At 38.9% G+C, this 19,598-nt stretch overlaps 1 protein-coding gene across 1 annotated transcript in view; it reads right to left on the bottom strand.

Annotated features, from left to right (window-relative positions):
• Window positions 1-14,693, bottom strand: part of LOC114152487 (uncharacterized) — a 40,304-nt gene extending 25,611 nt beyond the window's left edge. Inside the window, exons 1-3 of the mRNA XM_028030402.1 lie at window positions 14,648-14,693; window positions 12,566-12,684; window positions 7,125-7,307 (exon numbers count right to left, since the gene is read on the bottom strand). Coding sequence (XP_027886203.1) covers window positions 7,125-7,307; window positions 12,566-12,684; window positions 14,648-14,693 — 348 coding nt within the window. The remainder of the gene's footprint in view (window positions 1-7,124; window positions 7,308-12,565; window positions 12,685-14,647) is intronic.
• Window positions 14,694-19,598: the final 4,905 nt, after the last annotated feature.

Raw genomic sequence — 19,598 nt, 5'->3', positions numbered from 1 at the left:
GAAGAGGAGGAGGAGGAGGAAGCTGCTCTTCTTCTACCTCATTAGTAATCCAACACAGTCTCAGTGAGGTGTCTCACTAAATGATTGTGGCTCGTTTAAGAGGTGAACTAAAGGTAAGAAAACAAGAATTTGGACGTCCACAGTTGCTGAATTAATGCTTGCTGAGAAGATTTCAGTTTATAAGTTTTTATCTGAAGAAAGAGATGATTTATGTGGTTTTATTTGGGGAAAACATTCACAGAAGTAGGAATTAAATCTTCAAAAACTAATAATTCAATTAATAGAAAAGATCAATTTATCACCCAGCCCTAGTCTAAACTGACCTCCAGCTTGTTTGTTTAGAGAGTCCGGTTTGTTTGAGTAGGTGTGAATACGCAATTCAACTCTATTGCTGACCAAAAAAGTGAACTTTGGCCTGCAATACTCAGCCTTGGTTCGATTAAAGTGAACTGTAGATCAGTTTGAATGCATGTGAACGCCAAGTAGATCTGAGGTTGCTTCAAAAGAAGGAATCAAACTATAGCGCATGGCATTCTGGGTAAATACAACAAAACAAATCTGCAAGTCTAGCGCTGGCAGTAGAAATGATCTGTGGTTTTCTACAACCGCTAAAATATGACGCCGTTCTATTTTTGTTACATTTTGAGAAGAAGGAAGTTGCGCTCAGTGTCTTCTTCTGAAGTTTTTGTGTCGTTTCCTTCAGTGGTTCTTGGTGCAGTGCCCCCACAGGCGAGGAGGGGAACAGGTTTTTCAAAGGATTGGGACTGTTTGACACAGAGCAGTGTGAAAGTGAACTACAGCAGCTGAAAATGTAACAAATGTTGCTAGGCTCGGTCCAATCGAACCGAGCCTTTAGGGGATTTTTTCACACCCGATAGTCAAGAGTTCACTTTTTTTGGTCCACATCAGAGTTTGATTGTGGATTCAGACCTTCCTGAACAAACCAGACGTTCTAGAAAAACCAAGTAGCATTTGATTAAAGCGGACTAAACAGTCCTGGTGTGAACACCCCCTAAATGTGCTTCTTCACACTCAGTAGAGTAAACCGTGTGCAGTCAGCTGCTGTGGTTGGTGAGAGTCCCCTCACGAGGCATGGTAGCTCCCGCAGATCTGACTCCATGTTAATTCAGCTCCGTCAGTTCGGAGAAGACAGGAATCATCTCCAGTTTTTCCTCCGTTTTGCATAACAAAAGCTTTTCCCAGCCACTTCCACTCCTCCGTCTATTCATCCTGTCAAAACACAGCCGGCTGGTTTCTCCTCCCCCCTCCTCAGATCTTCTGTCAGACCCCCCTGCTGCCTCCTCTTCATCACCATCCAGGAGTTGCTCTCTTGTATGCCAATAGCCTGTCCTAATTGTTGGCGTTTACAAGGTGCTGCCGGGCGCTGAAGCCCTGCAGAGCAGGAAAAGGAGCAAAGGGAGGTAAAACCTGAGGGGTCGAGGTGCAAAACGATGGAGGATGAGACGCAACATTTAGAAGGGAGAGTTTTATCTGACGATGTTTCCATTTTAGGCTGACATGACCTTTAAAGTTTTGTTTTTACTTGTTTTGTTTGAATAAAGACACATGACTACACTGCAAAAACAAAAAAATTTCCCAAGTATTTTGGTCTAGGTTCTAGTGTAAATATCTCAGACTAGAAATGAGACAAAATTAATTTACAATTTCAGGAAGAAGTAGTAGCTTGTTTTGAGTCAATAATTCTTAAATATTGGTAGAAAGTACTATTTTCACCTGCAGACATTTTCACTTACAGCAAGACATTTTTCCCATTGAACTTGAACCTTTTAATGCTATAATCACTATATTGACTTAAAACAAGCTCCTGTATCTTGCTGGAAAGTTAGATGTCAGTTAGATTTGTCTTATTTCAAGTATAGTAAAATATTTTTACTAAAAACTAGACAAAAAATATTGTTTTTGCAGTGTATGGTTTAAAAATACAATTTCAGAATTCCATTTTCAATCTTTTTTTTTTCTCGCTTTCTTTCCTAAAACAGAAATTACAAATGTCGGAAAATATGTTCAAAAAAGGGTTTTTATTTCTATCACTTCTGAGTTGTACGTTTGGAGTATTACGACCAGGGTCCAATTTTTTTAAATTGTTGAATTACGATAATATATATAATATATACAGTACAGACCAAAAGTTTGGACACTGTATATGTTTTTTTCAGGTGTACTAAAACTGTTTTAAGGCGGGTCTTATGAAACAAAAACATTTTAATATGTTTAATAATATGAAATATGTTTCACCTTCTTAGATGTTTATTTTAACCTCTTATTTTCTATCAAATGTAATTGCTTGTGTTATTTTTAGCCCTTTAAGATCTCAAGATTAAAAGGACATTACAAATAAAATATGTTATTATTATTAAATATTAGATTTATATTTAATAAACCTTTAATTTGTGTTAAATATTTGAGCTTGTTTGCTGTAGTTGGTTTGTTTTGATGCTTTCTATGAAAACCTCCACAGATCTAAATGTAAACACTCATAATTACCCTAAATAGATAATAATTAGCGCTGAACTTGTTGATTCTTCCTGTTAGAAAGGCTTAAAATCATCCTGCAACAACCTGAGTCCGCTCATCAAATCCCCAGATGGCGTTTGATCCTGCACCACCACCAGAGGCAGACTCATCTCATCGTGATGATGAGGAGAAGCTCGTTGCCGGAAATTCACGTTTTTTCGCAACTCGGCGGGTCTGAAACTGAGACGTTCCTCCACAGTCCAGAGAGCCGGATCAAAACATATTAAAGCCTCCGATGAAGTCCGCTCCACTGACACAGGACTAAGCTTTATGACTTGAAGAGACTCCATAATCCCACTTCCCTGAAGGTCATTAGGAGCGGGGAAGGTGGAGTTTCACCCATCGTTTAGTGAAAGTGAAGTTTGAGGAGGTTAAATCAAACTTCTTACACATAGAGATGTTGGCGCAGACATCTGAAGGTATATTAGTCGTGACTGTATCATCTGAGGATCTCCAGGCTCTTCTTATGATGCACGGAAAAATGAGGTGCAGATTTCTGGTCTCTGATTATTGTAAAGATTGAATAAAGAATGGAGAACTGATTTTAAAAAATTATATGAGTGGGGAAACTATGGTATGTAGCAAATTCAGATTTTTACAGGGGATCTATTATGCAAAATTCACTTTTTGAATAATATATATTTCTGTATAGGTTTCTACTGATTCTAAAAACAACCATAGCACTTAAAAACAAAACACCTGCTTTTTGAGCTGCTTTTGACAAAATGTTTATGTTTTTTGGTGTATGGAAAAGAGCCGTTACAAAAACCTTCCAATTATTAAGTCACACAGCGCCGTTACCTAGCAACCCCAGTCGAGTCCAGCCCATTAGGTCAGCTGATTTTACTGCTCTACGCGCTGTACAATGGCTACTAGAAAAGACAAGTGTTTTGTTGTTGATTTACCATCCAGAAATCACTTGTTGCATTTTTATTGGTTGTGAAGGAGGCTCTACTTCAGCTTTTCAAAGATATTTGGTTGTATAATTGCACCTCCGTTTGCAGCCATTTTCACATAGTAGAGTAAACATTGAGGTGAGGGGGTTTGGCCAGCAGCAGTTTATTTGGATTTAAAGTGATCAGATGCCCTAAAACAGCTCATTCTGAATTGATCTCAAAATGCGTAGAACTGACTAGATTAAAATCTCATTATCTAAGAATTACTTTGTGCAAAAATAATGTAATGAACATGTTTTGTGTATTCCACAGACATATTCTAACCTGTTCAAGGAAGTATCACAGGTCACCTTTGACCCTCAGTTAATACAGCAAACATTTTTCACAAGAGAGTAACCCACATCATATCTATATTGCTGGGAGTAAGCTGCATTGTTTTCTTTATTTTGCAATCTGGATGTCTGTCTTTTAATGACGTGGAACTCTTTTTAAGTTTTGGATCTACAATGATTTCCCTTTCATAACAAAAAACCAGACTTCTTTAAGTCCGTTTCCTCTTGTTCAATTAGAATTGTCTGCTTATGCTTGTCTAAAATATTCCTTTTGACTTGATCATTTTGACCCATGTGACAAAAAGTTTGGACACTGCTGCTTTATGGTGTTAAGACATCATTTCATGTCTGTCAAACTGTTTCATTTGGAGTATAAAGAAATGAGAAGTGACTCATTTTCAAGGTTTGTGCCTTTACTTCTCTTGAAGGCTTGTCTTCCTCTGTCTCTGCCTCTCTTTCATTGCAGCTGAGTCCCTGCTGACAGTTTGAGCTGCTGATCTCCTCCATGACCTCTGCAGGATCTTTAACTCTGCTTCTTTACTTCAGAGAGTGCAGCAGGAACGCAGCTGTCTCCGTTCACGTCTGTTTCCTCAGTGATCAGAGAAGACAACTCCTCCCATGTCAGCGTCTTCGAGCGAGGGAAAAAACAGCGGCATGTGTGGAGTTTTAACCTGAGACTGAGGCATGCTGGGAAGTGAAGGCGCCAAAAGTGGTGGAGGCCAGAGAGCATGATCAAGCTGTTAGCGCAGCAAAGAAATGCTCCTGTGCTTTAAACTTTGAGAAATCATATCCACAGGATTCAGCTGTCAGCTTTAAAAGAAGTAACTCACCTGACAGCCACATCTAAATGAACAATCTGCAGAATGAAGCAGTTATTTTATATGATTTTATATGATTAATTGATTAATCAACAGCTAAAATAATCATTAGTCGCAGCCCTAGACCGAAGCACACATGAAAATAAATTCAAGGAAATCCAGACCTGGATGCAATAAGGCTCAGAGGAGGGAGCTGAAGAGTGAAGCTGCAGAAACAGAAATTTTTTTTTATTTGATTAATCAATTAATTGTCAGAATAATTCATATAATAAATCAATTACTAAAATAACTGTTAGTTGCAGAACTGTTCTAAGCTTTCTACTTTACCTTTATGTATTAAAGCTGCAGTACGCAACTTTTAAATAAAATATTTGTTTTTTTTTACATATTTGTTAAAACTGTCACCATTTCATGACAGTATGAGACAAATTATCTGTGAAAAGATCGATCTCCTCTACCTTCCACCTGAGCTGCAGAGGAGTTAGATTTTTTTTCCAGATTATCTGTCTCATACCAAAGTATCATGACATGGTGACAGCTTCAAGAAATATGTAAAAAAAAAAAAAGTTTTATAAAATTTACATCCTGCAGCTTTAATGCCACTTATTATTCTGAATAAGAACATTTATGAACACAACTACATATCGTAAATAACAACTATTGCTTCCCAGAATAATCCCTGTCCATGTGGCGCTATAAACTCTTGAAGATCTTGAGCTGGAAAAGCTCAAACTTCGGTCCTTACAGCAGGACTCTGAGCATCACACGAAACTGGAACCAGTAAAACCAGCAGCTCCCTTCCAGTGATGAAATCTCTCCCCTCATTATCATATTAATTGAGATTTCCCAACAATCGTGTTTTGCTAATGGACGGATTGAGAGGCGGCGAGTGTGAGTGAGGCAGTTTTAATGAGACTGATACCCACAGCGCTGCAGCGTCTTATCTGTCGATGGGGAGCCCGGCCTTATGTAATCTGCTCTCTCATTCTCCGCCGCCGCCGCTTGATTGTTTCTGATGAAAAAGCCATTTTGGAGCCACCGCCGCCTTCTGTTCTGCAGCGTGGCCCTCGTTGTCAGAGACTTCGGGGGGCAGAGGGGGTCAAAGGAATTATGATTACGGTACAGCGTCATTCGGCGGGCTCGTCGTTGCCCCGGTGACCCCTCCGTGGAGACGGTGATAAAAGTGGAACATGAGCGTTTTGTTGAGAGGGACGGCAGCCGTTGTTCAGTTCAGAGGTTCGTCTCGACACGGCGGGGCCCGTTTAGGTCTCTGATACCCGGCAGGATGAGATTCACATGTAAATCAGCTGGAGATTCAAACTCAGCCTGAACTCAACACGTGTTTGCTGACACCAACAGAGAGGGTCGTTCACAAACCAATAAATGAAACTGAGGGGAAAATTACAGGACTATAATGGAGATGATTCAGTTTCTTTTTTTATTTGGCCTCGATCCATAAGTTTGACCCGTTAACATCTGAGGCGTCTGTTCAGACATGAATAAGGTCACATCTCCCTGGAGATTCTGATGCAGAATAAACCTAATGGATAGGTCTATGGAAAGCTGTTTTGTACATTAATGGCATATTTTCCAGCATCACATATCGTCTAAAAACTAATGGTGTGACTTTGCTTCCTTCTCATTGGTTCAGAAGGTGGAGTTAGGAATTGTAAATGGTGGTGTGATATTTGATTCAATGTTGATTTAAATACTTCCATACTGATTTAGTAATAAGTAGTAGGTACATAATTAATTGGGAAACCTATTAATAAATTTATGTATAACTATATATATCTTTTTCCTACCAATATGAAAAGTCATGGTGCTATGCGTTCATATTTTGAGCAGCAAAATATCTGAAAATAAAAGCACGATAACACTAATAGAGTACAAATTTAAAACATGATAGTGTTGTATTAAAACTGATGCAAAGTTTATGTCAATAATTCTATTTTTCTTGTGAAAAAAAGACAACATGCATAATTTTCGCATAATTTTTAAGCATATTTACACAATATTGCTATTCTGACCTACATTTCTCACCAGTAGGTCAGATAATGTTCATGAAATAGTTGTTTGCCAATCGCCAATAAACTCAAGAAGAAGAAAGCAACTTCAAATCTGAGTCCAAGCAGAATCAACTGTGCCATAAATCACCATTTTTACCATGGATCTAGATAAAACGTCACACAAAAAACGCTGGTTTATGGCTTAGGACTCCACAAAATATGGTGAAAATTCTGTCAAAATGGGGCTTTTTATGCCTTTATAAGAATACATTCTCAACACTGAGAATCATGCCGTTTATCTGAGTTGAACGCCATCGCACGTAAAAAGCTGCATTCAATGACCTGGATAAACACCATAATTTCCAGCTCTCTTGAAAATGTTGTTCACCATGGTGCGAACCCACTGGCTAGGGGATCTAATCGATTTACAGGGTTTTCCAATTCGATTTGGAAGTTACAGCTGGACATATCGGGGCAATGACAGACACACACTCTCATATGAACATGTGTTTGATGCCGTTTTACTCCACTCACCCTCCTGGAGATGTTCAGCTCGCTGGTCACAGAGCAGGAATCGCTCCTTGGAGACGGGAGGTCACAGAAGTTTGCATCTCCTCCATCGCCGCCAGAGATCAGATTGCTCACACTAATGGCTGCAGGGATCACCAGGTCCGGAGGCCTTGCTGCTCTCTGAGGAACTGCTGCTGATCGACGAGCCTGGAGAAATGAGACAGATTCATGTCAGAGCTACACTGTAAAATGATTAACTAGTTCTGATTAACATCAATGTGTAAAATGAGGGTTTGTTTCCACTAAAGGTGTCTTTTCAAGGAACCAGTGGAATTTTCTGCTGCATTCTGAAGGTTTAGACCCAAAGCTGGAGGTTTTTCTGGCGTGTGTAAGGTGAACAGACCTAACCCAACCTCAGACTCAGTCAGACAAACGTGTTAACAATCAGAGATGGGTAGAGTACCCAAAAACTTTACTCAAGTAAGAGTAGCAATATGTCAACATTTATCTCCTCAGGTACAAGTAAAGAGTAGCCATCCACTCTTTAATTTATTGAGAAATTACTCAATAAAGAGTGAAGAAAAGTATCCGGTAAAAAGGGGACTCAAGTACCGAGTAACAGATCAAAACATCAATCATTTAATATTTAAAAAATTACGTCAAATGGACCAAAATATAAAATTATGAGGCAATATAAATATAAATAATATAATTGCCAAAAAAATCCAAATCTATTTATTTTTATATAAAACTTAAGAAACTGACAAAAACTGCAGGTCTGGTGAAATTTTGGTTAAATCAAGTTCAGTAACTCAGTGGGAAAAGTATCCGGAAATTTTACTCAAGAATAACGATACTTCGTAATAATATTACTCAAGTAAACGTAAAAAATACGGCGCAGTAGAAATACTAATAAAAGTAAATGTAACTAGTTACTATCCAACTCCGCAAAAATATTGTGCAGCTTTGGCATTGCTAGCTTCATAATAATCAGTTTCAAACGGTCCTTTATTTTCCTTTAACTTTAACTATAACAGATTTTAAATCCATAAAGTCTGAATACAGTCATCTGGAGGAATGACAGAGTGCATTATTTACAAAAAGCAATATTTTACGTGTTGAACGTCGGTGACACAGAATCTTCATAGTCAGTCTCAAGTAGCTTTAAGATTAGCATATTAGCATATTAGCTTGTCTGGTGCTCCACAAAATGTCCGCGTGCCTGTGACAGAACGCGGCGCTCACCATCACAGGAGGCCGAGGCCTGTTCGGTCCAATTAGGCCTCAGTCGGCAGCAAACACCAGCAGCTGCAGTTTAACATCTCACAAAGCTGTGATTGTCCTTTAACTGTTGAGGACGGCAGTCCCAGGGGGGCTAATTATCACACAAACTCCCACTCAGGTCCACAGAGCCTCACCGGGAAGGCCCGAGAAAAGAAACATCGCACCTATCATTCTGATTCCAGCTAATTACTTCCAGGTTTACATGGCGGTTACTGTAAACAGTAATGACACTACTTTGCATTTCAAATAAGATTTTTAATCCGGACTCGGTGCAGCTTCTGCCGCTTCCGAAACGACGTTCTGGTATGTGAGGAAACTCTACTTAGCGGCATAAATAGTGGGGCTACTAGCAATGTCAGACATCCATGAGAAAAACAATTTTTTCTCTGTGTGCTTCATAAACTGAACCTTAACTTGATTTGATTTGAACCAGAAATGAGGAGAAATCAATGCGCCATACAGTGTCTTCAACTAACAATTATTTTTGTTATCAATTTTGATCTAAAAAATGGTATGTAATGCAGATTTGTCATATTACCCTTTCTTATGCAATATTATTTACAGCATATCAGGGTCATTGAAGATAGACAAAAAAGGAGGAGTAAATTTCCCCAATAAAACCTTTTAAATTAATCTCAGAAATAAACAAATAAAAAAGGAAATCTCTGGGTTTGAGAAGTCAAAAACTGGTTGGAAACAATCTCAGAAATTTTCAGATGAATTTAAGAAAATCTATATTAAAGACAAGGACATTTCTGAATTTTCAAAAGTCAAAAATTTGCCTAAAAAACACATTTGTGGTTAATCTCGTGGCTAGAAACGTGGAAATTTCTGAGTTTCAAAGTAAAAGATTTTCGGACTTTGGAAACTCAGAAAATGTCAAGTTTCTTTCTAGAAAATTTCTGAGATTAATCTCATAACTCGTGAGTATTTTTTGATGGAAATTTACTGCCCTTTTCTATCTACAAACTGATGGATTATTTCCCATATAGCTAGTACTTTTCATCAACATTGTGGAATCATTCACTTACAGCAAGCTCCTGTATCTTGCAGAAATGTTACTTCTAACTTAGTTTTCTAAGTTAGTTTCTAGATATTTGCACTAGAAACTAGACTAAAAATACTTTGTAAGATTTTGTTTTTGCAGTGACGGTTGAAATTTCCTGTTGATGCTTGACTGATCCTTTTGTTTGTCTTCAGACATAAAACCTCAGAAATAGGAAGAAAGCATGGTGTGGCGCGACATATTGACTCTGCAGACAAACAGGAAGCAGAGGTGACGATAAAAAGGGGTTTAATACGACCACAGCCCCTTCAGTTTGTCTGCAGCTGGTGAGCCATCCTTGATGTCATTCTGTTCGCTTCCTGTCGCTGTTTGATCAGAAAGAGACTTGCTGCAGATTCACATGTTGTTCAAACCCTGCTTGCAGTCCTTTGTTATAACGTCTGTTTCCTCGCAGTGATGTTTTTATTTCATTTTTCAACTCGTCCTCTGTCAGCGTTTCCCCCCCTTCAGGACAGATTAAAACTGATTTAAACGGGAAGAATCCAGCTTCATGCGGCCTGTGAAGACCTCTCCAATAATTGGCTGCATTTAGATTTGTCTTCATTATTTTCCTGCGCCTGCAGCTGCAGCAGCGGCAGCATGGTGAAGGCTAACAGCAGCAGATGATGGAGGGTTAACCCTGATAAGGTGATGAGGGCCCCTCCCTCCTTGCCTCTTTCCCCAAACAGCAGAGAAAGCGAACCCCCAGTGAACATTCAAGCCTGTAAATTGTTTATCAGACACTAATGCAGGAGCCTAATCCTATTTGCATTCATATTAGTTCCCATATCACCATCTCAGGGAGGACTTATTTGAATTCTACTGAGGGCGAAATAACTTTATGCATGATATCAGTATCTTCATAATTCACATCAGTAAAGTCAATTTGGTTGAAGTGCTTCTGCGCCGTGTGCCACCGAGCTGCAGAGGAAACTTATTTGGAGGTGCTTCACTTCAGCGAGGAAGCGTGGAAGTATATTAGAAACTCTCTCACACGTCTTCCTTCCCTCCTCCATCAGAGGCGGTGCCGACCACTTCCTTCCACTCAGCGCAGCGATTCAGCAGCGGAGGAAATGCTGCAGGTCTGTCCCTATCAGGTCCACAAAGGGATAAACCTGCTTCTGGGCCTGCGCCGAGTCACCAAAACAAACTTTTACTCCCTCTGCAGGAAACCATCCAGGACTCCACACTGCAAATACCAAGTACTTAGGTCCAAATATCTTAGTTGACTTGAAATAAGGCCAGAGGTGTTCATAGACATTGAACTCAAGTCAGAGTGTCACTACTTCATCTAAGAAATATTGAAGAGTAAAAAGTATTTGGTAAGAAGTCTACTGAAAGTACTGAGTAACTGATGAAATGATCAATCATTATTAGAATTAATAATTATTATATTTAGAAATTACATCATCAGATGGACCAAAATATAAAGTTAAGTAGAAATGTTGGTATTTTAAGGATGCAAATGGCAATAATTCATATAATTAACTGGGGATGCACCGATATAAAACATATGGCAGATATCAATATTTACCAATATTATATATATTTCTCTACTGTTTCGATACTTTCGGAAAGAAAATGAGACAAATGACAAGAAGATGAAAACAAATATTGATTGCCTGTTTTTTTTTACCGGATTGATACTGACATGTTAAAAAATTACTAATATAAAATAACTAAACAAAAATACTTGGTAAGATTTTGTGTTTTTGATATGGAGAGATGAACGGATCCATTGGTTCAGTGCAGGGCCAGATTCACAAGGATGTGGGACCCTGGACTGGAGACAGTTTTGGTCCCAACTACTGAGGAAAAATTATTTTACTAAGGCAAATTAGAGCACATTAATAGGTAATCATATACTTCAGCAGGTACAAACTGATAAATAAAGGTTTAATACGTCCTCAAACCAATAACTCCATGTTTGTTCCAAAGAAATCAACTACAACTACATAATTTTTCAAACCCTTGAATATTATTTATATTCATAAAAATCCCAAAATACTAATACAATACAATCACCTAGTCTGATCCTATAAGTTTTACATAAAGTACAATTTAAAAAACAACAACAACGCATTCATTAAAATTAACAATAAAAACCTTTGGGCCTCCCCAAAACGTTGTAGCCCTGGGCTACTGCCCTATAATTTATATTTATAAAAATCCCAAAATATTAATACAACTCACCTAATTTGGGCCTATGAGTTTTAGATAAAGTAAAAATTTTGCTAAACGCGTATTAAAGCAGTGGTTTAAGATGGAACAGCACTGGTTTAATCAGGAGGGAATCTGGTTTAATCCAGAATATCACTGGTTTAATCCAGAATATCACTGGTTTAATCTAGAACAGCACTGGTTTAAACTGGAAGACTAATTTAAACAGAAATAGGAGTGACATAAATGTAACAAAAAAATAATCTGAAAACAGAAATTGCATCTGTCCTAAAACAACAACAAAAAAATCTGCTAATTTATATATTAAAACATAATTTTTAATCTCTGAAACCAAAATCATTAAACTGTTAAACATCTGGGTTAAAACTGTCCAATTTCAGAACCAACAAAGAACTGAGAATGTCTCAAACAGTGATATTTTTTATATTATTGTTATTTTATGTCCCCATATGTTCAGGAGGAAGTGTGTCTCAGTGAATGAAGTGCTGATCTGGATTTCATGGCTGCTGTCATCTACAATAAAGCTTTGAATGTGAGTGTTTGCAGATGATGAGCAGTTAACACAGACGATGATGAAAACAGGAATAAAAGTGTCAGGATGAACCGAGCTTCGGGTTGGTGATGAAAGGATGCGCGGCTCAGAATGAAATAAAAAAATACGATAAAGAGTTCACAGGCAAAAAAAAAAAAGAGTTTTGAAAACATTCAACGTCTCTTATATCTACCGTGTGACAAGCACACAGGTATAATTACATCCTAAACCCACAGACTCTGAGAATAGGTAATAAAAAGTGAGCAGAAAAGTGTTTTTGAAGAAGAAAGCGAAAGGCTGTCAGGAGGGCCGGGCTTTGATCAGAGACGCCGTTTAAAGGCAGAAGGAAAGCTCAACGTGGAGCTGAGAACAAACAGAGGCCCTCAGCTCATGAATAAAGACCGTTTCTGTCTCTGGACTCACCTGATCCGCCTCAGTGACCACCAGCGCCAACACACCGCCACCTGACTCCCCAGCTTCATCCTGATTGGTCGGAGCAGCCGTCGGGTCCGGTCCTGATCGGTTCTGATACACACCAATGGCTGATTGGTGGGGAAAAAGACACTTTTAGAGAAATATTGTGTGATTTAGTTTTCATAAGCTCAAGCAAAGTGCAAAGAACCTCTAAGAGGCGCTGTTTTAAGCATAATAAAAAACAAACTGCAAGCTGTTTCACATTATAAAAAGAAATCTGAATCTAGAATAAAAATGAGAAGCAGTAATCTCTAATCAACTGGGCAGAATCAAAGTTTTAAGGTGGACCTTTTAGGCAGAATTCACATTTCACTATTTTTTTTCCATTTGTGTTTTTACTGCTTACAAAAACAGTCCAACCATTTAAAAAAAAAGAAAAAAAATAACATTCAGGAGTTTTTTGGCAACAAGTCGATGTTATTTGGTGTCTGGAAAATGAGCCTTTTCACAAACCTTTGGAATGTTGAGCCACAATGGAAGGGAACTGTGTCGTTACCTAGCAACCCCAGCTGGGCCCAACCCGTTACTTAGCAACCCAAGAACACCAGAGGTTGACTGGTGGGGGAGGGAAAAAATGACACTTTGAGAGAGATTTTGTTTTCATAAGCTCATGCAAAGTGCAAAGAGACTCTAGGGGGCGCTGTTTTAAGCAACAACAAAAAAAAAGAACTACAAGCTGCTTCACATTGAAAAAAAGAAATATATCTGAATTTAGAATAAAAATGAGAAGCAGTAATCCCAAATCAAGTGGGCAGAAACAAAGATTAAAGTAGACCTCTTAGGCCAAATTCACATATTGCACTTTTTTCTTCTATTTAGGTTTCTACTGCTTCTAAAAATCGTTCAAACATAAAAATAAAAAACTTCCTGAATGTTGAGTCACAGTGGACAGAACAGTGCAGTAACCTAGCAACCAAAGCAGCGCTCCAGCTTTGACAGCTGGTTTTACTGCTGTACAATGGCTGCTAGCGGAAATCACTTGCTGCATTCTTGTTGGTTGTGCAGGATTCTCTACTTCTGCTTTTCAAAGATGTATGGTTATATAATTGCGCATCGGTTTTCAGGCATTTTTACATTCAAGCTTAAACATAGAGCTGAGGGTGTGGCCAGCAGCAGCTTATTCACATTTAAAGTGGCAAGAGGTCCTTAAAGGAGCTCAAAACAGGCAGAACTTAGCAGACTGAAATTTGATTATCTAAAAATGTCAATATCGTGTTTCATGTTTAGCCCATAGGCCTATCCTAACCTTTTCAAGGAAGCATATTACTCTTGTTTAAGGAAAAGTTCACCAGCAGAAAGACCTGAACCAGTGAAAACTAAAACTGCAAACATCATAGCGACCAGTATAAAATATTTGTTCTTGCTGTCTCTGATAGAGGTGAGCAAATTGATCCAAAATATTGATAATATCAATACCAGGTCTGGATCAGTATTTAAGTTTCAGATTTAAACCCTTGAAATTTAATTTAATTTTTGTAATTTCAGTTCTCAACTCTACCGTAATAAAAACTTTTGCCTTGATTTGCTCTCAAATTATATATTCTTTGCTATTTATTTAGAAAAAAATGCACACAAATTTGTTCTCATATAAATAGTTTTCACAGTTGGAACCAAACTGATGCACAAAATGTTTTTATTAGGAAAAAATACTAGAAAGCAGAAACCGTTAAAGATCCTCGTGGTACTTTATGTCACTTCTTCATGTTGTTGGATTTAAAGAATCCTATGAATGGAGACAAAGGTCGGGCTGCATCTTCTAGAAATGTTTGTTGCGGATTCAGAGCCTTTGTTTGTCTCTTTCAGGTTGACGGCAGACCCACAGATTCTCATTTCTCGTTCCTGAATCAGCAGCTTTGTAATGTTCGATCCTGAAGCAAGGTACTGTCACATCAAACAGAGCAGCAGTGACTGCGGTGAAGCTGCGACTTTCTGAGCCGTTTCTGTTTGTTTCTGAGGCCTCTTCGCCATTTGTTTCGGCTCTCAGGTCTTCGTGTTAAAGCCGCAGCGCTCACAGTGCAGAAGAGCACATGCCTCCCAGAATAAAGGTGTTATCACGCTTCAACCAGCTTCCTGCCATGGTTCTCCTGGTGCACTTTGACCGACTGCAGACTCGCACCTCCCAGGCTCTCAGTGCTCAACTCTCTGCAGAAACAGTCTAAACTGTGAATTAATGCTTTATTTCCACAGGATGTATCTATAAACTTCAACCTCTCATTTAATTTGAGAAGGCAGGTTCGTCTCTGGCACGGGGAAAGTTTTAATGTGTTGCTTTGGGGTTTAGAAAACGTAAACTGAACTGGTCTTCGGAAAGTTCACTTATAAAAAACACACATCAGGTTCCCACCACCAAAGTAGAGAAAATCAAAACTTTGCTGCAACAACTTGTGGCGTTCTGTCTGAATTCATCCGTCTCTCACAGCAGGAATTTCATCCCACTCTTTTTTAAAGTGTTGATTGAGCAGGGCCACGCCAATTCAAATCTACGACTTTCAAAGACTTTTTAAAAAACATTAAGATTGAAATTTAAGACTTGTATAACAATAGAAATTTACAGAAGATGGCATATTTTGCAATGCTCTCTACAGACTTTATAGTTTTCCCACTTTATAGTTTGGTCGATTTGGTTTGATTGGGTAACAAAATTGTCATATTTGTTACATTTTCAGCTGCTGCGGTTCACTTCCACACTGCACTGTGTCAAACAAACCAAACCCTTTAAAAAATTGTTCCCCCGCTCACCTGTGGTGGCGCTGCACCAAGAACCATTGAACAAATCGACACAAAAACCTCTGGAGAAAATTCTGACTGCAACATTTTTCTTCACAAAATGTAAACACAAATGGAATAGCATCAGATTTTAGCAATTGCAGAATTTCTCTTTTTTCTTTGGCAAAAGACCACAAGCAATTTCTCCGTCTAACACTAGACCCTTGCGTTTGTTTTGGTTTTATTTACCCAGAATACCCTACGATTCCACTTCCTGCTTTTTTTGTTCTGCATCAGAGTTCGAGTACGCGTTCACACCTCCCCAAACAAACTGAACTTTCTAGACAGTTCAGTTTGTCTAGAAAGACTAGATTTCAATTAAAGTGAACTAAATAGGTTTTCAAATGAATTAAAAATATTTTTAGTGAAACAAATGTCAGACGTTTTTGGACACGCAGACACCATGTGAGTTTATTAAACCTTGCACATGTTTCTGCACAGCTTTCTGAAGGTCCCAGTGGAGCACTTCAATCCAGGAATGGTTTGGACTTTGACTAGATCTTTATTCTGTACTTTATACCATTTTGACCATTATAGATTTGCTGTTGTTTTCAGAACCATCGTCTTATTAATAATCCAGTTATTATTATTATTAGCTTGAGGCTGTCAAGCCTCAGCCTCACATTTGATTCCAGATCATACGGAGGAGGTGAAGCCCAGACCATTAACCCCCAACACAATGCTTAACAGTTGGTACAAGGTGTGTTCAGTTGAAACTTTTATGCGTTTTAGGAAGGAAAATGATGTTTTGTCTTTTAATCCTAACAAACAAATCATGCATTTCAGCCTTACTCTGTCTTTTCATGAATTTTAAAATTCAACATGCTAACCAAGGCCTAAGGCCTGTAGGATCGTGAGCCAAAAAGTCAAGCTTATTTCAAAGTTATTTTTATACACCTTTTCAGCAACAAGGCAGATCAAATTGCTTTACATCTTATATGACACAGCAACCAATTATGGTTTACTCCTGTAAATGAAATGTTCTACAGGTGACAGAAGGCCGACTTTGTAACTGTCTTTATGTGTCTCTGAAGGTTCAGGTCTAAGTCCATCATTACAGATTTTGGGCCTGATCACTAATTTCTAGCTGCAATAACTGAAGCTGTGTGCTGACTCTAAATTGTTTCTCTTAACAAAGATAATAACTTCAGTTTTGTGTCTGTTCAGCTGGAAAAGGTTATAGCACATCCACACTTTGATTTGTCCAAAGCATTTGAATCTTGTGACATCGTAATGCCGAGTTTTGTAACATTTGTATAGTAATGATGGCTAATCTTACTTCCTATGTTAACTTGAGCTGATGGGAGCATATTGAAGAGGAGGTGTCCCAGGATTGAACCTTGGGGTACACCACACGTGATTTCTGTCCAATGAGAAGTTACCTATTGACACAAAGAAGTCCCTGTTCTTTAGGTAGGATTTGAGTACTGGGCCAGGAAGTCTGACCAAACTCTCCTGCAAACCAAACTATGTCATTTACTCAGTGACTGCAGTGAAGCTTTACAGTTTCTGCTCACCTTCGTCCATGCAGTCCTGGATCTTCTCCTCTGCAACTGGACTGAACTCTGACTGTCCTGATGAGTTTTCTTCATAAGTCTGTGTTGGAAATCTGTCTTCTGTCTGGACCTCTGGTTCATGATCCAGATGAGGATCATGCTCTTCAAGCACTTTGTCAGAAATATCACCTTCCTCTGGATTTACCAGCCAACATTTCTGGTCCTGATCATCTCCAAGACTCTTTGGATTCTGGTCTGGCATCAGTTCTTGGTCATACTCAGCCTCTGCAGCTAAAGGTGACGGAGGCTTAGAGACATCTTCCATTTTAGATGAACTCTGAGGGGAGACACACAGACAGAAATTCACTGAGCAAAATGGCTAATAAAACTTCACAAAGTTGCATTATTCACCCAACAGATTAGGAAGGTGGAACTTATACTCCTAAAAGTGTAAAAACTGAGAACGGGACTAAAACACTGTCAGGTAGCAGACCTTACTGGCGGAAAAGACAAACACAAGAGGAAGAGGTAGGAGGATGATGGATGATGACGTGCCATGTTTTCTAATGATTTATCTCGTGAACAAACTTATTCAGATGTGATTTTAATCCAGTTCCTTAAAGCAACATATAGTCCCCACAACTCTGAACTGGAAGTGATCCACAACATCTTAGCAGACCAGCGTATGCGCAATGCATAGCAGACCCATGGCTTCCAGACCGACAAAAAAAATATGTAGACACTCTTAACCAATGCGCGCGAGAAAAAGAGAACAATATGGCTGCTGTCGGGGTCGACCCGTAAGAGTCGGAGAAAGAAAACATGTCAGACAATGTGGACAAGCTGCCTCCTATTATGCTTCACTACGTAGTAAATACGAAGAGTGCGTACGTCATGGAGGAGCTTCACGGCCTAAAATCTATGGAGGCATACAATCAATCTTTAAACGCATTTGAAAGGACGTACGAAATAGTTACGTGAATAAGGTTATGGCGACTGGCAGAATAAGTACGTGTAACAGACTGCATGTCTGTCTTAGCTTGTAGATGAAAGCTATATGCTAATTTTGCTGGTTCCGCAGTAAGTATTACAGTAAATATCACAGATATTTATCTTTGTTTTACACAGAGGTGGGTAGAGTACTGAAAAAACTGTAATCGAGTAACAGTTTTAATGTACTTATATTGTTCATAAGTTAGATTGGAACAAGGCCAGAGCGAGTCCTAAGCTTTAGCTTGTTTACTGTTGTCATAGCAACTCCACAGCAACTGCCTGCTAAGGTGGCAGTCGGTTACAAAGTTACCGGAAGTGTGACGTCAAGTGAAATTGTGTGGGGATTTTTCTAACATTAGCGGAATATATACAAAGATTTGTGTAAAAATAATTAATGTAGAGATGCAGCTGTAGAGCGATTGCACAGAGTAACTAAACTTACTCTAATGAAGCGGTTAAAAACATCTGGATACATCGAGAGCAGATCTCAGGTGATCTGAGAGTTGAACAGTCTTTACAGTCTGCTGCAAAGACTGTGATGCAGCAAGAAGGTAACTAAATGTATGAGTCTATGGGCCTCTGGCCATCTTTTGTTAACTAAGCCGAACAATTGAGAGAGAAAAACTTAAAATCGAGACATGATGGTTGATGTAATCAGAAGCACACATTAATAGATCTTGTGGTTCCTGTTTCTCAGAAGTTTCCCTGTTTGCTCAATGACAGATAAAATTCAGAGAACTGCAGCGCGTAAACTAACAGGAGACCTTTACATCACTGAAATTGTTATGTGCTCTGTGCAGAATCTCGCTGCTAACACTTAGCAGAGGAGTCCCAGGGGTGGTAATTATGTCTGAGCTCAGATAACAAGGAGCACATTTCAGACTTGAATAATAACTATTAAAGAAGAGTGTTTTCCAATTAATTAAACACACTGTCTTTATGTAACCTCTGGACATTTGCCCCGCGGGCTGAGCTCATTTATGAGCTGCTGCAGGAAAACAAACCAAGCTCCTTTCATGTGAAAACCCTCACAAAGTACCTCTGAGAATAGCTGCACATTTCCCTGAATATTCAACTTTGTTCATGCAAATTGTGGACATAACTTTTTGTTAAGATAAAGCTGCACCACAGAGTTATATCAGGCCTGCTGGGGTCTCCACTCTGCAATGATGAAAGAGTAATTAGACCTTTTTCTGAGCCACTGCTTCCTCCTGCAGGAGAAGCAGAAGTAGAAGAAGATTGTTCACCTGTCCTGCCACGGAGGGTTCTAATGAAAGGTGCTTAAAGAAGCGTGAAAATACCATTCAATCTGCTGCTGCTGCAGAGGAGCAGCTCACATCATTTCACCAATCAATGCAGCCAGGCTGGTGAGGAGCTCCGCATATTACTCTGGCTTCATTGGGTCGAATCAACCTTCGTTCGGCGCCGAGATGTTTTCATGCTTTAAACAGAGAGACTTTCAGCTGATTCAGCAGAAAAACTGAGCCGGGTGTTCCTGCTGGTGAACAGATTATCATCTCAGTCATGACACCGACTTCTGGTCGACTTGAACTGCATCTTCTGATATTTGGTGTGGAGCTAATATTTTTTTGGTAAAAAGTATTGATTTAATTTGCCTTCAAAATAGTAGATGTCCACTGCTATTTTAGGGTTTTTTCATGTTTTAAATCAGCCCAAATAATATGTAGTACTGACAATATATAAGTACCAGAATTAATTAAAGGGCA

Source organism: Xiphophorus couchianus, chromosome 2, assembly GCF_001444195.1.
Source record: "Xiphophorus couchianus chromosome 2, X_couchianus-1.0, whole genome shotgun sequence".
Taxonomy (NCBI): Eukaryota; Metazoa; Chordata; class Actinopteri; order Cyprinodontiformes; family Poeciliidae; genus Xiphophorus; species Xiphophorus couchianus.
This window is presented reverse-complemented; position numbering and strand designations above follow the sequence as displayed.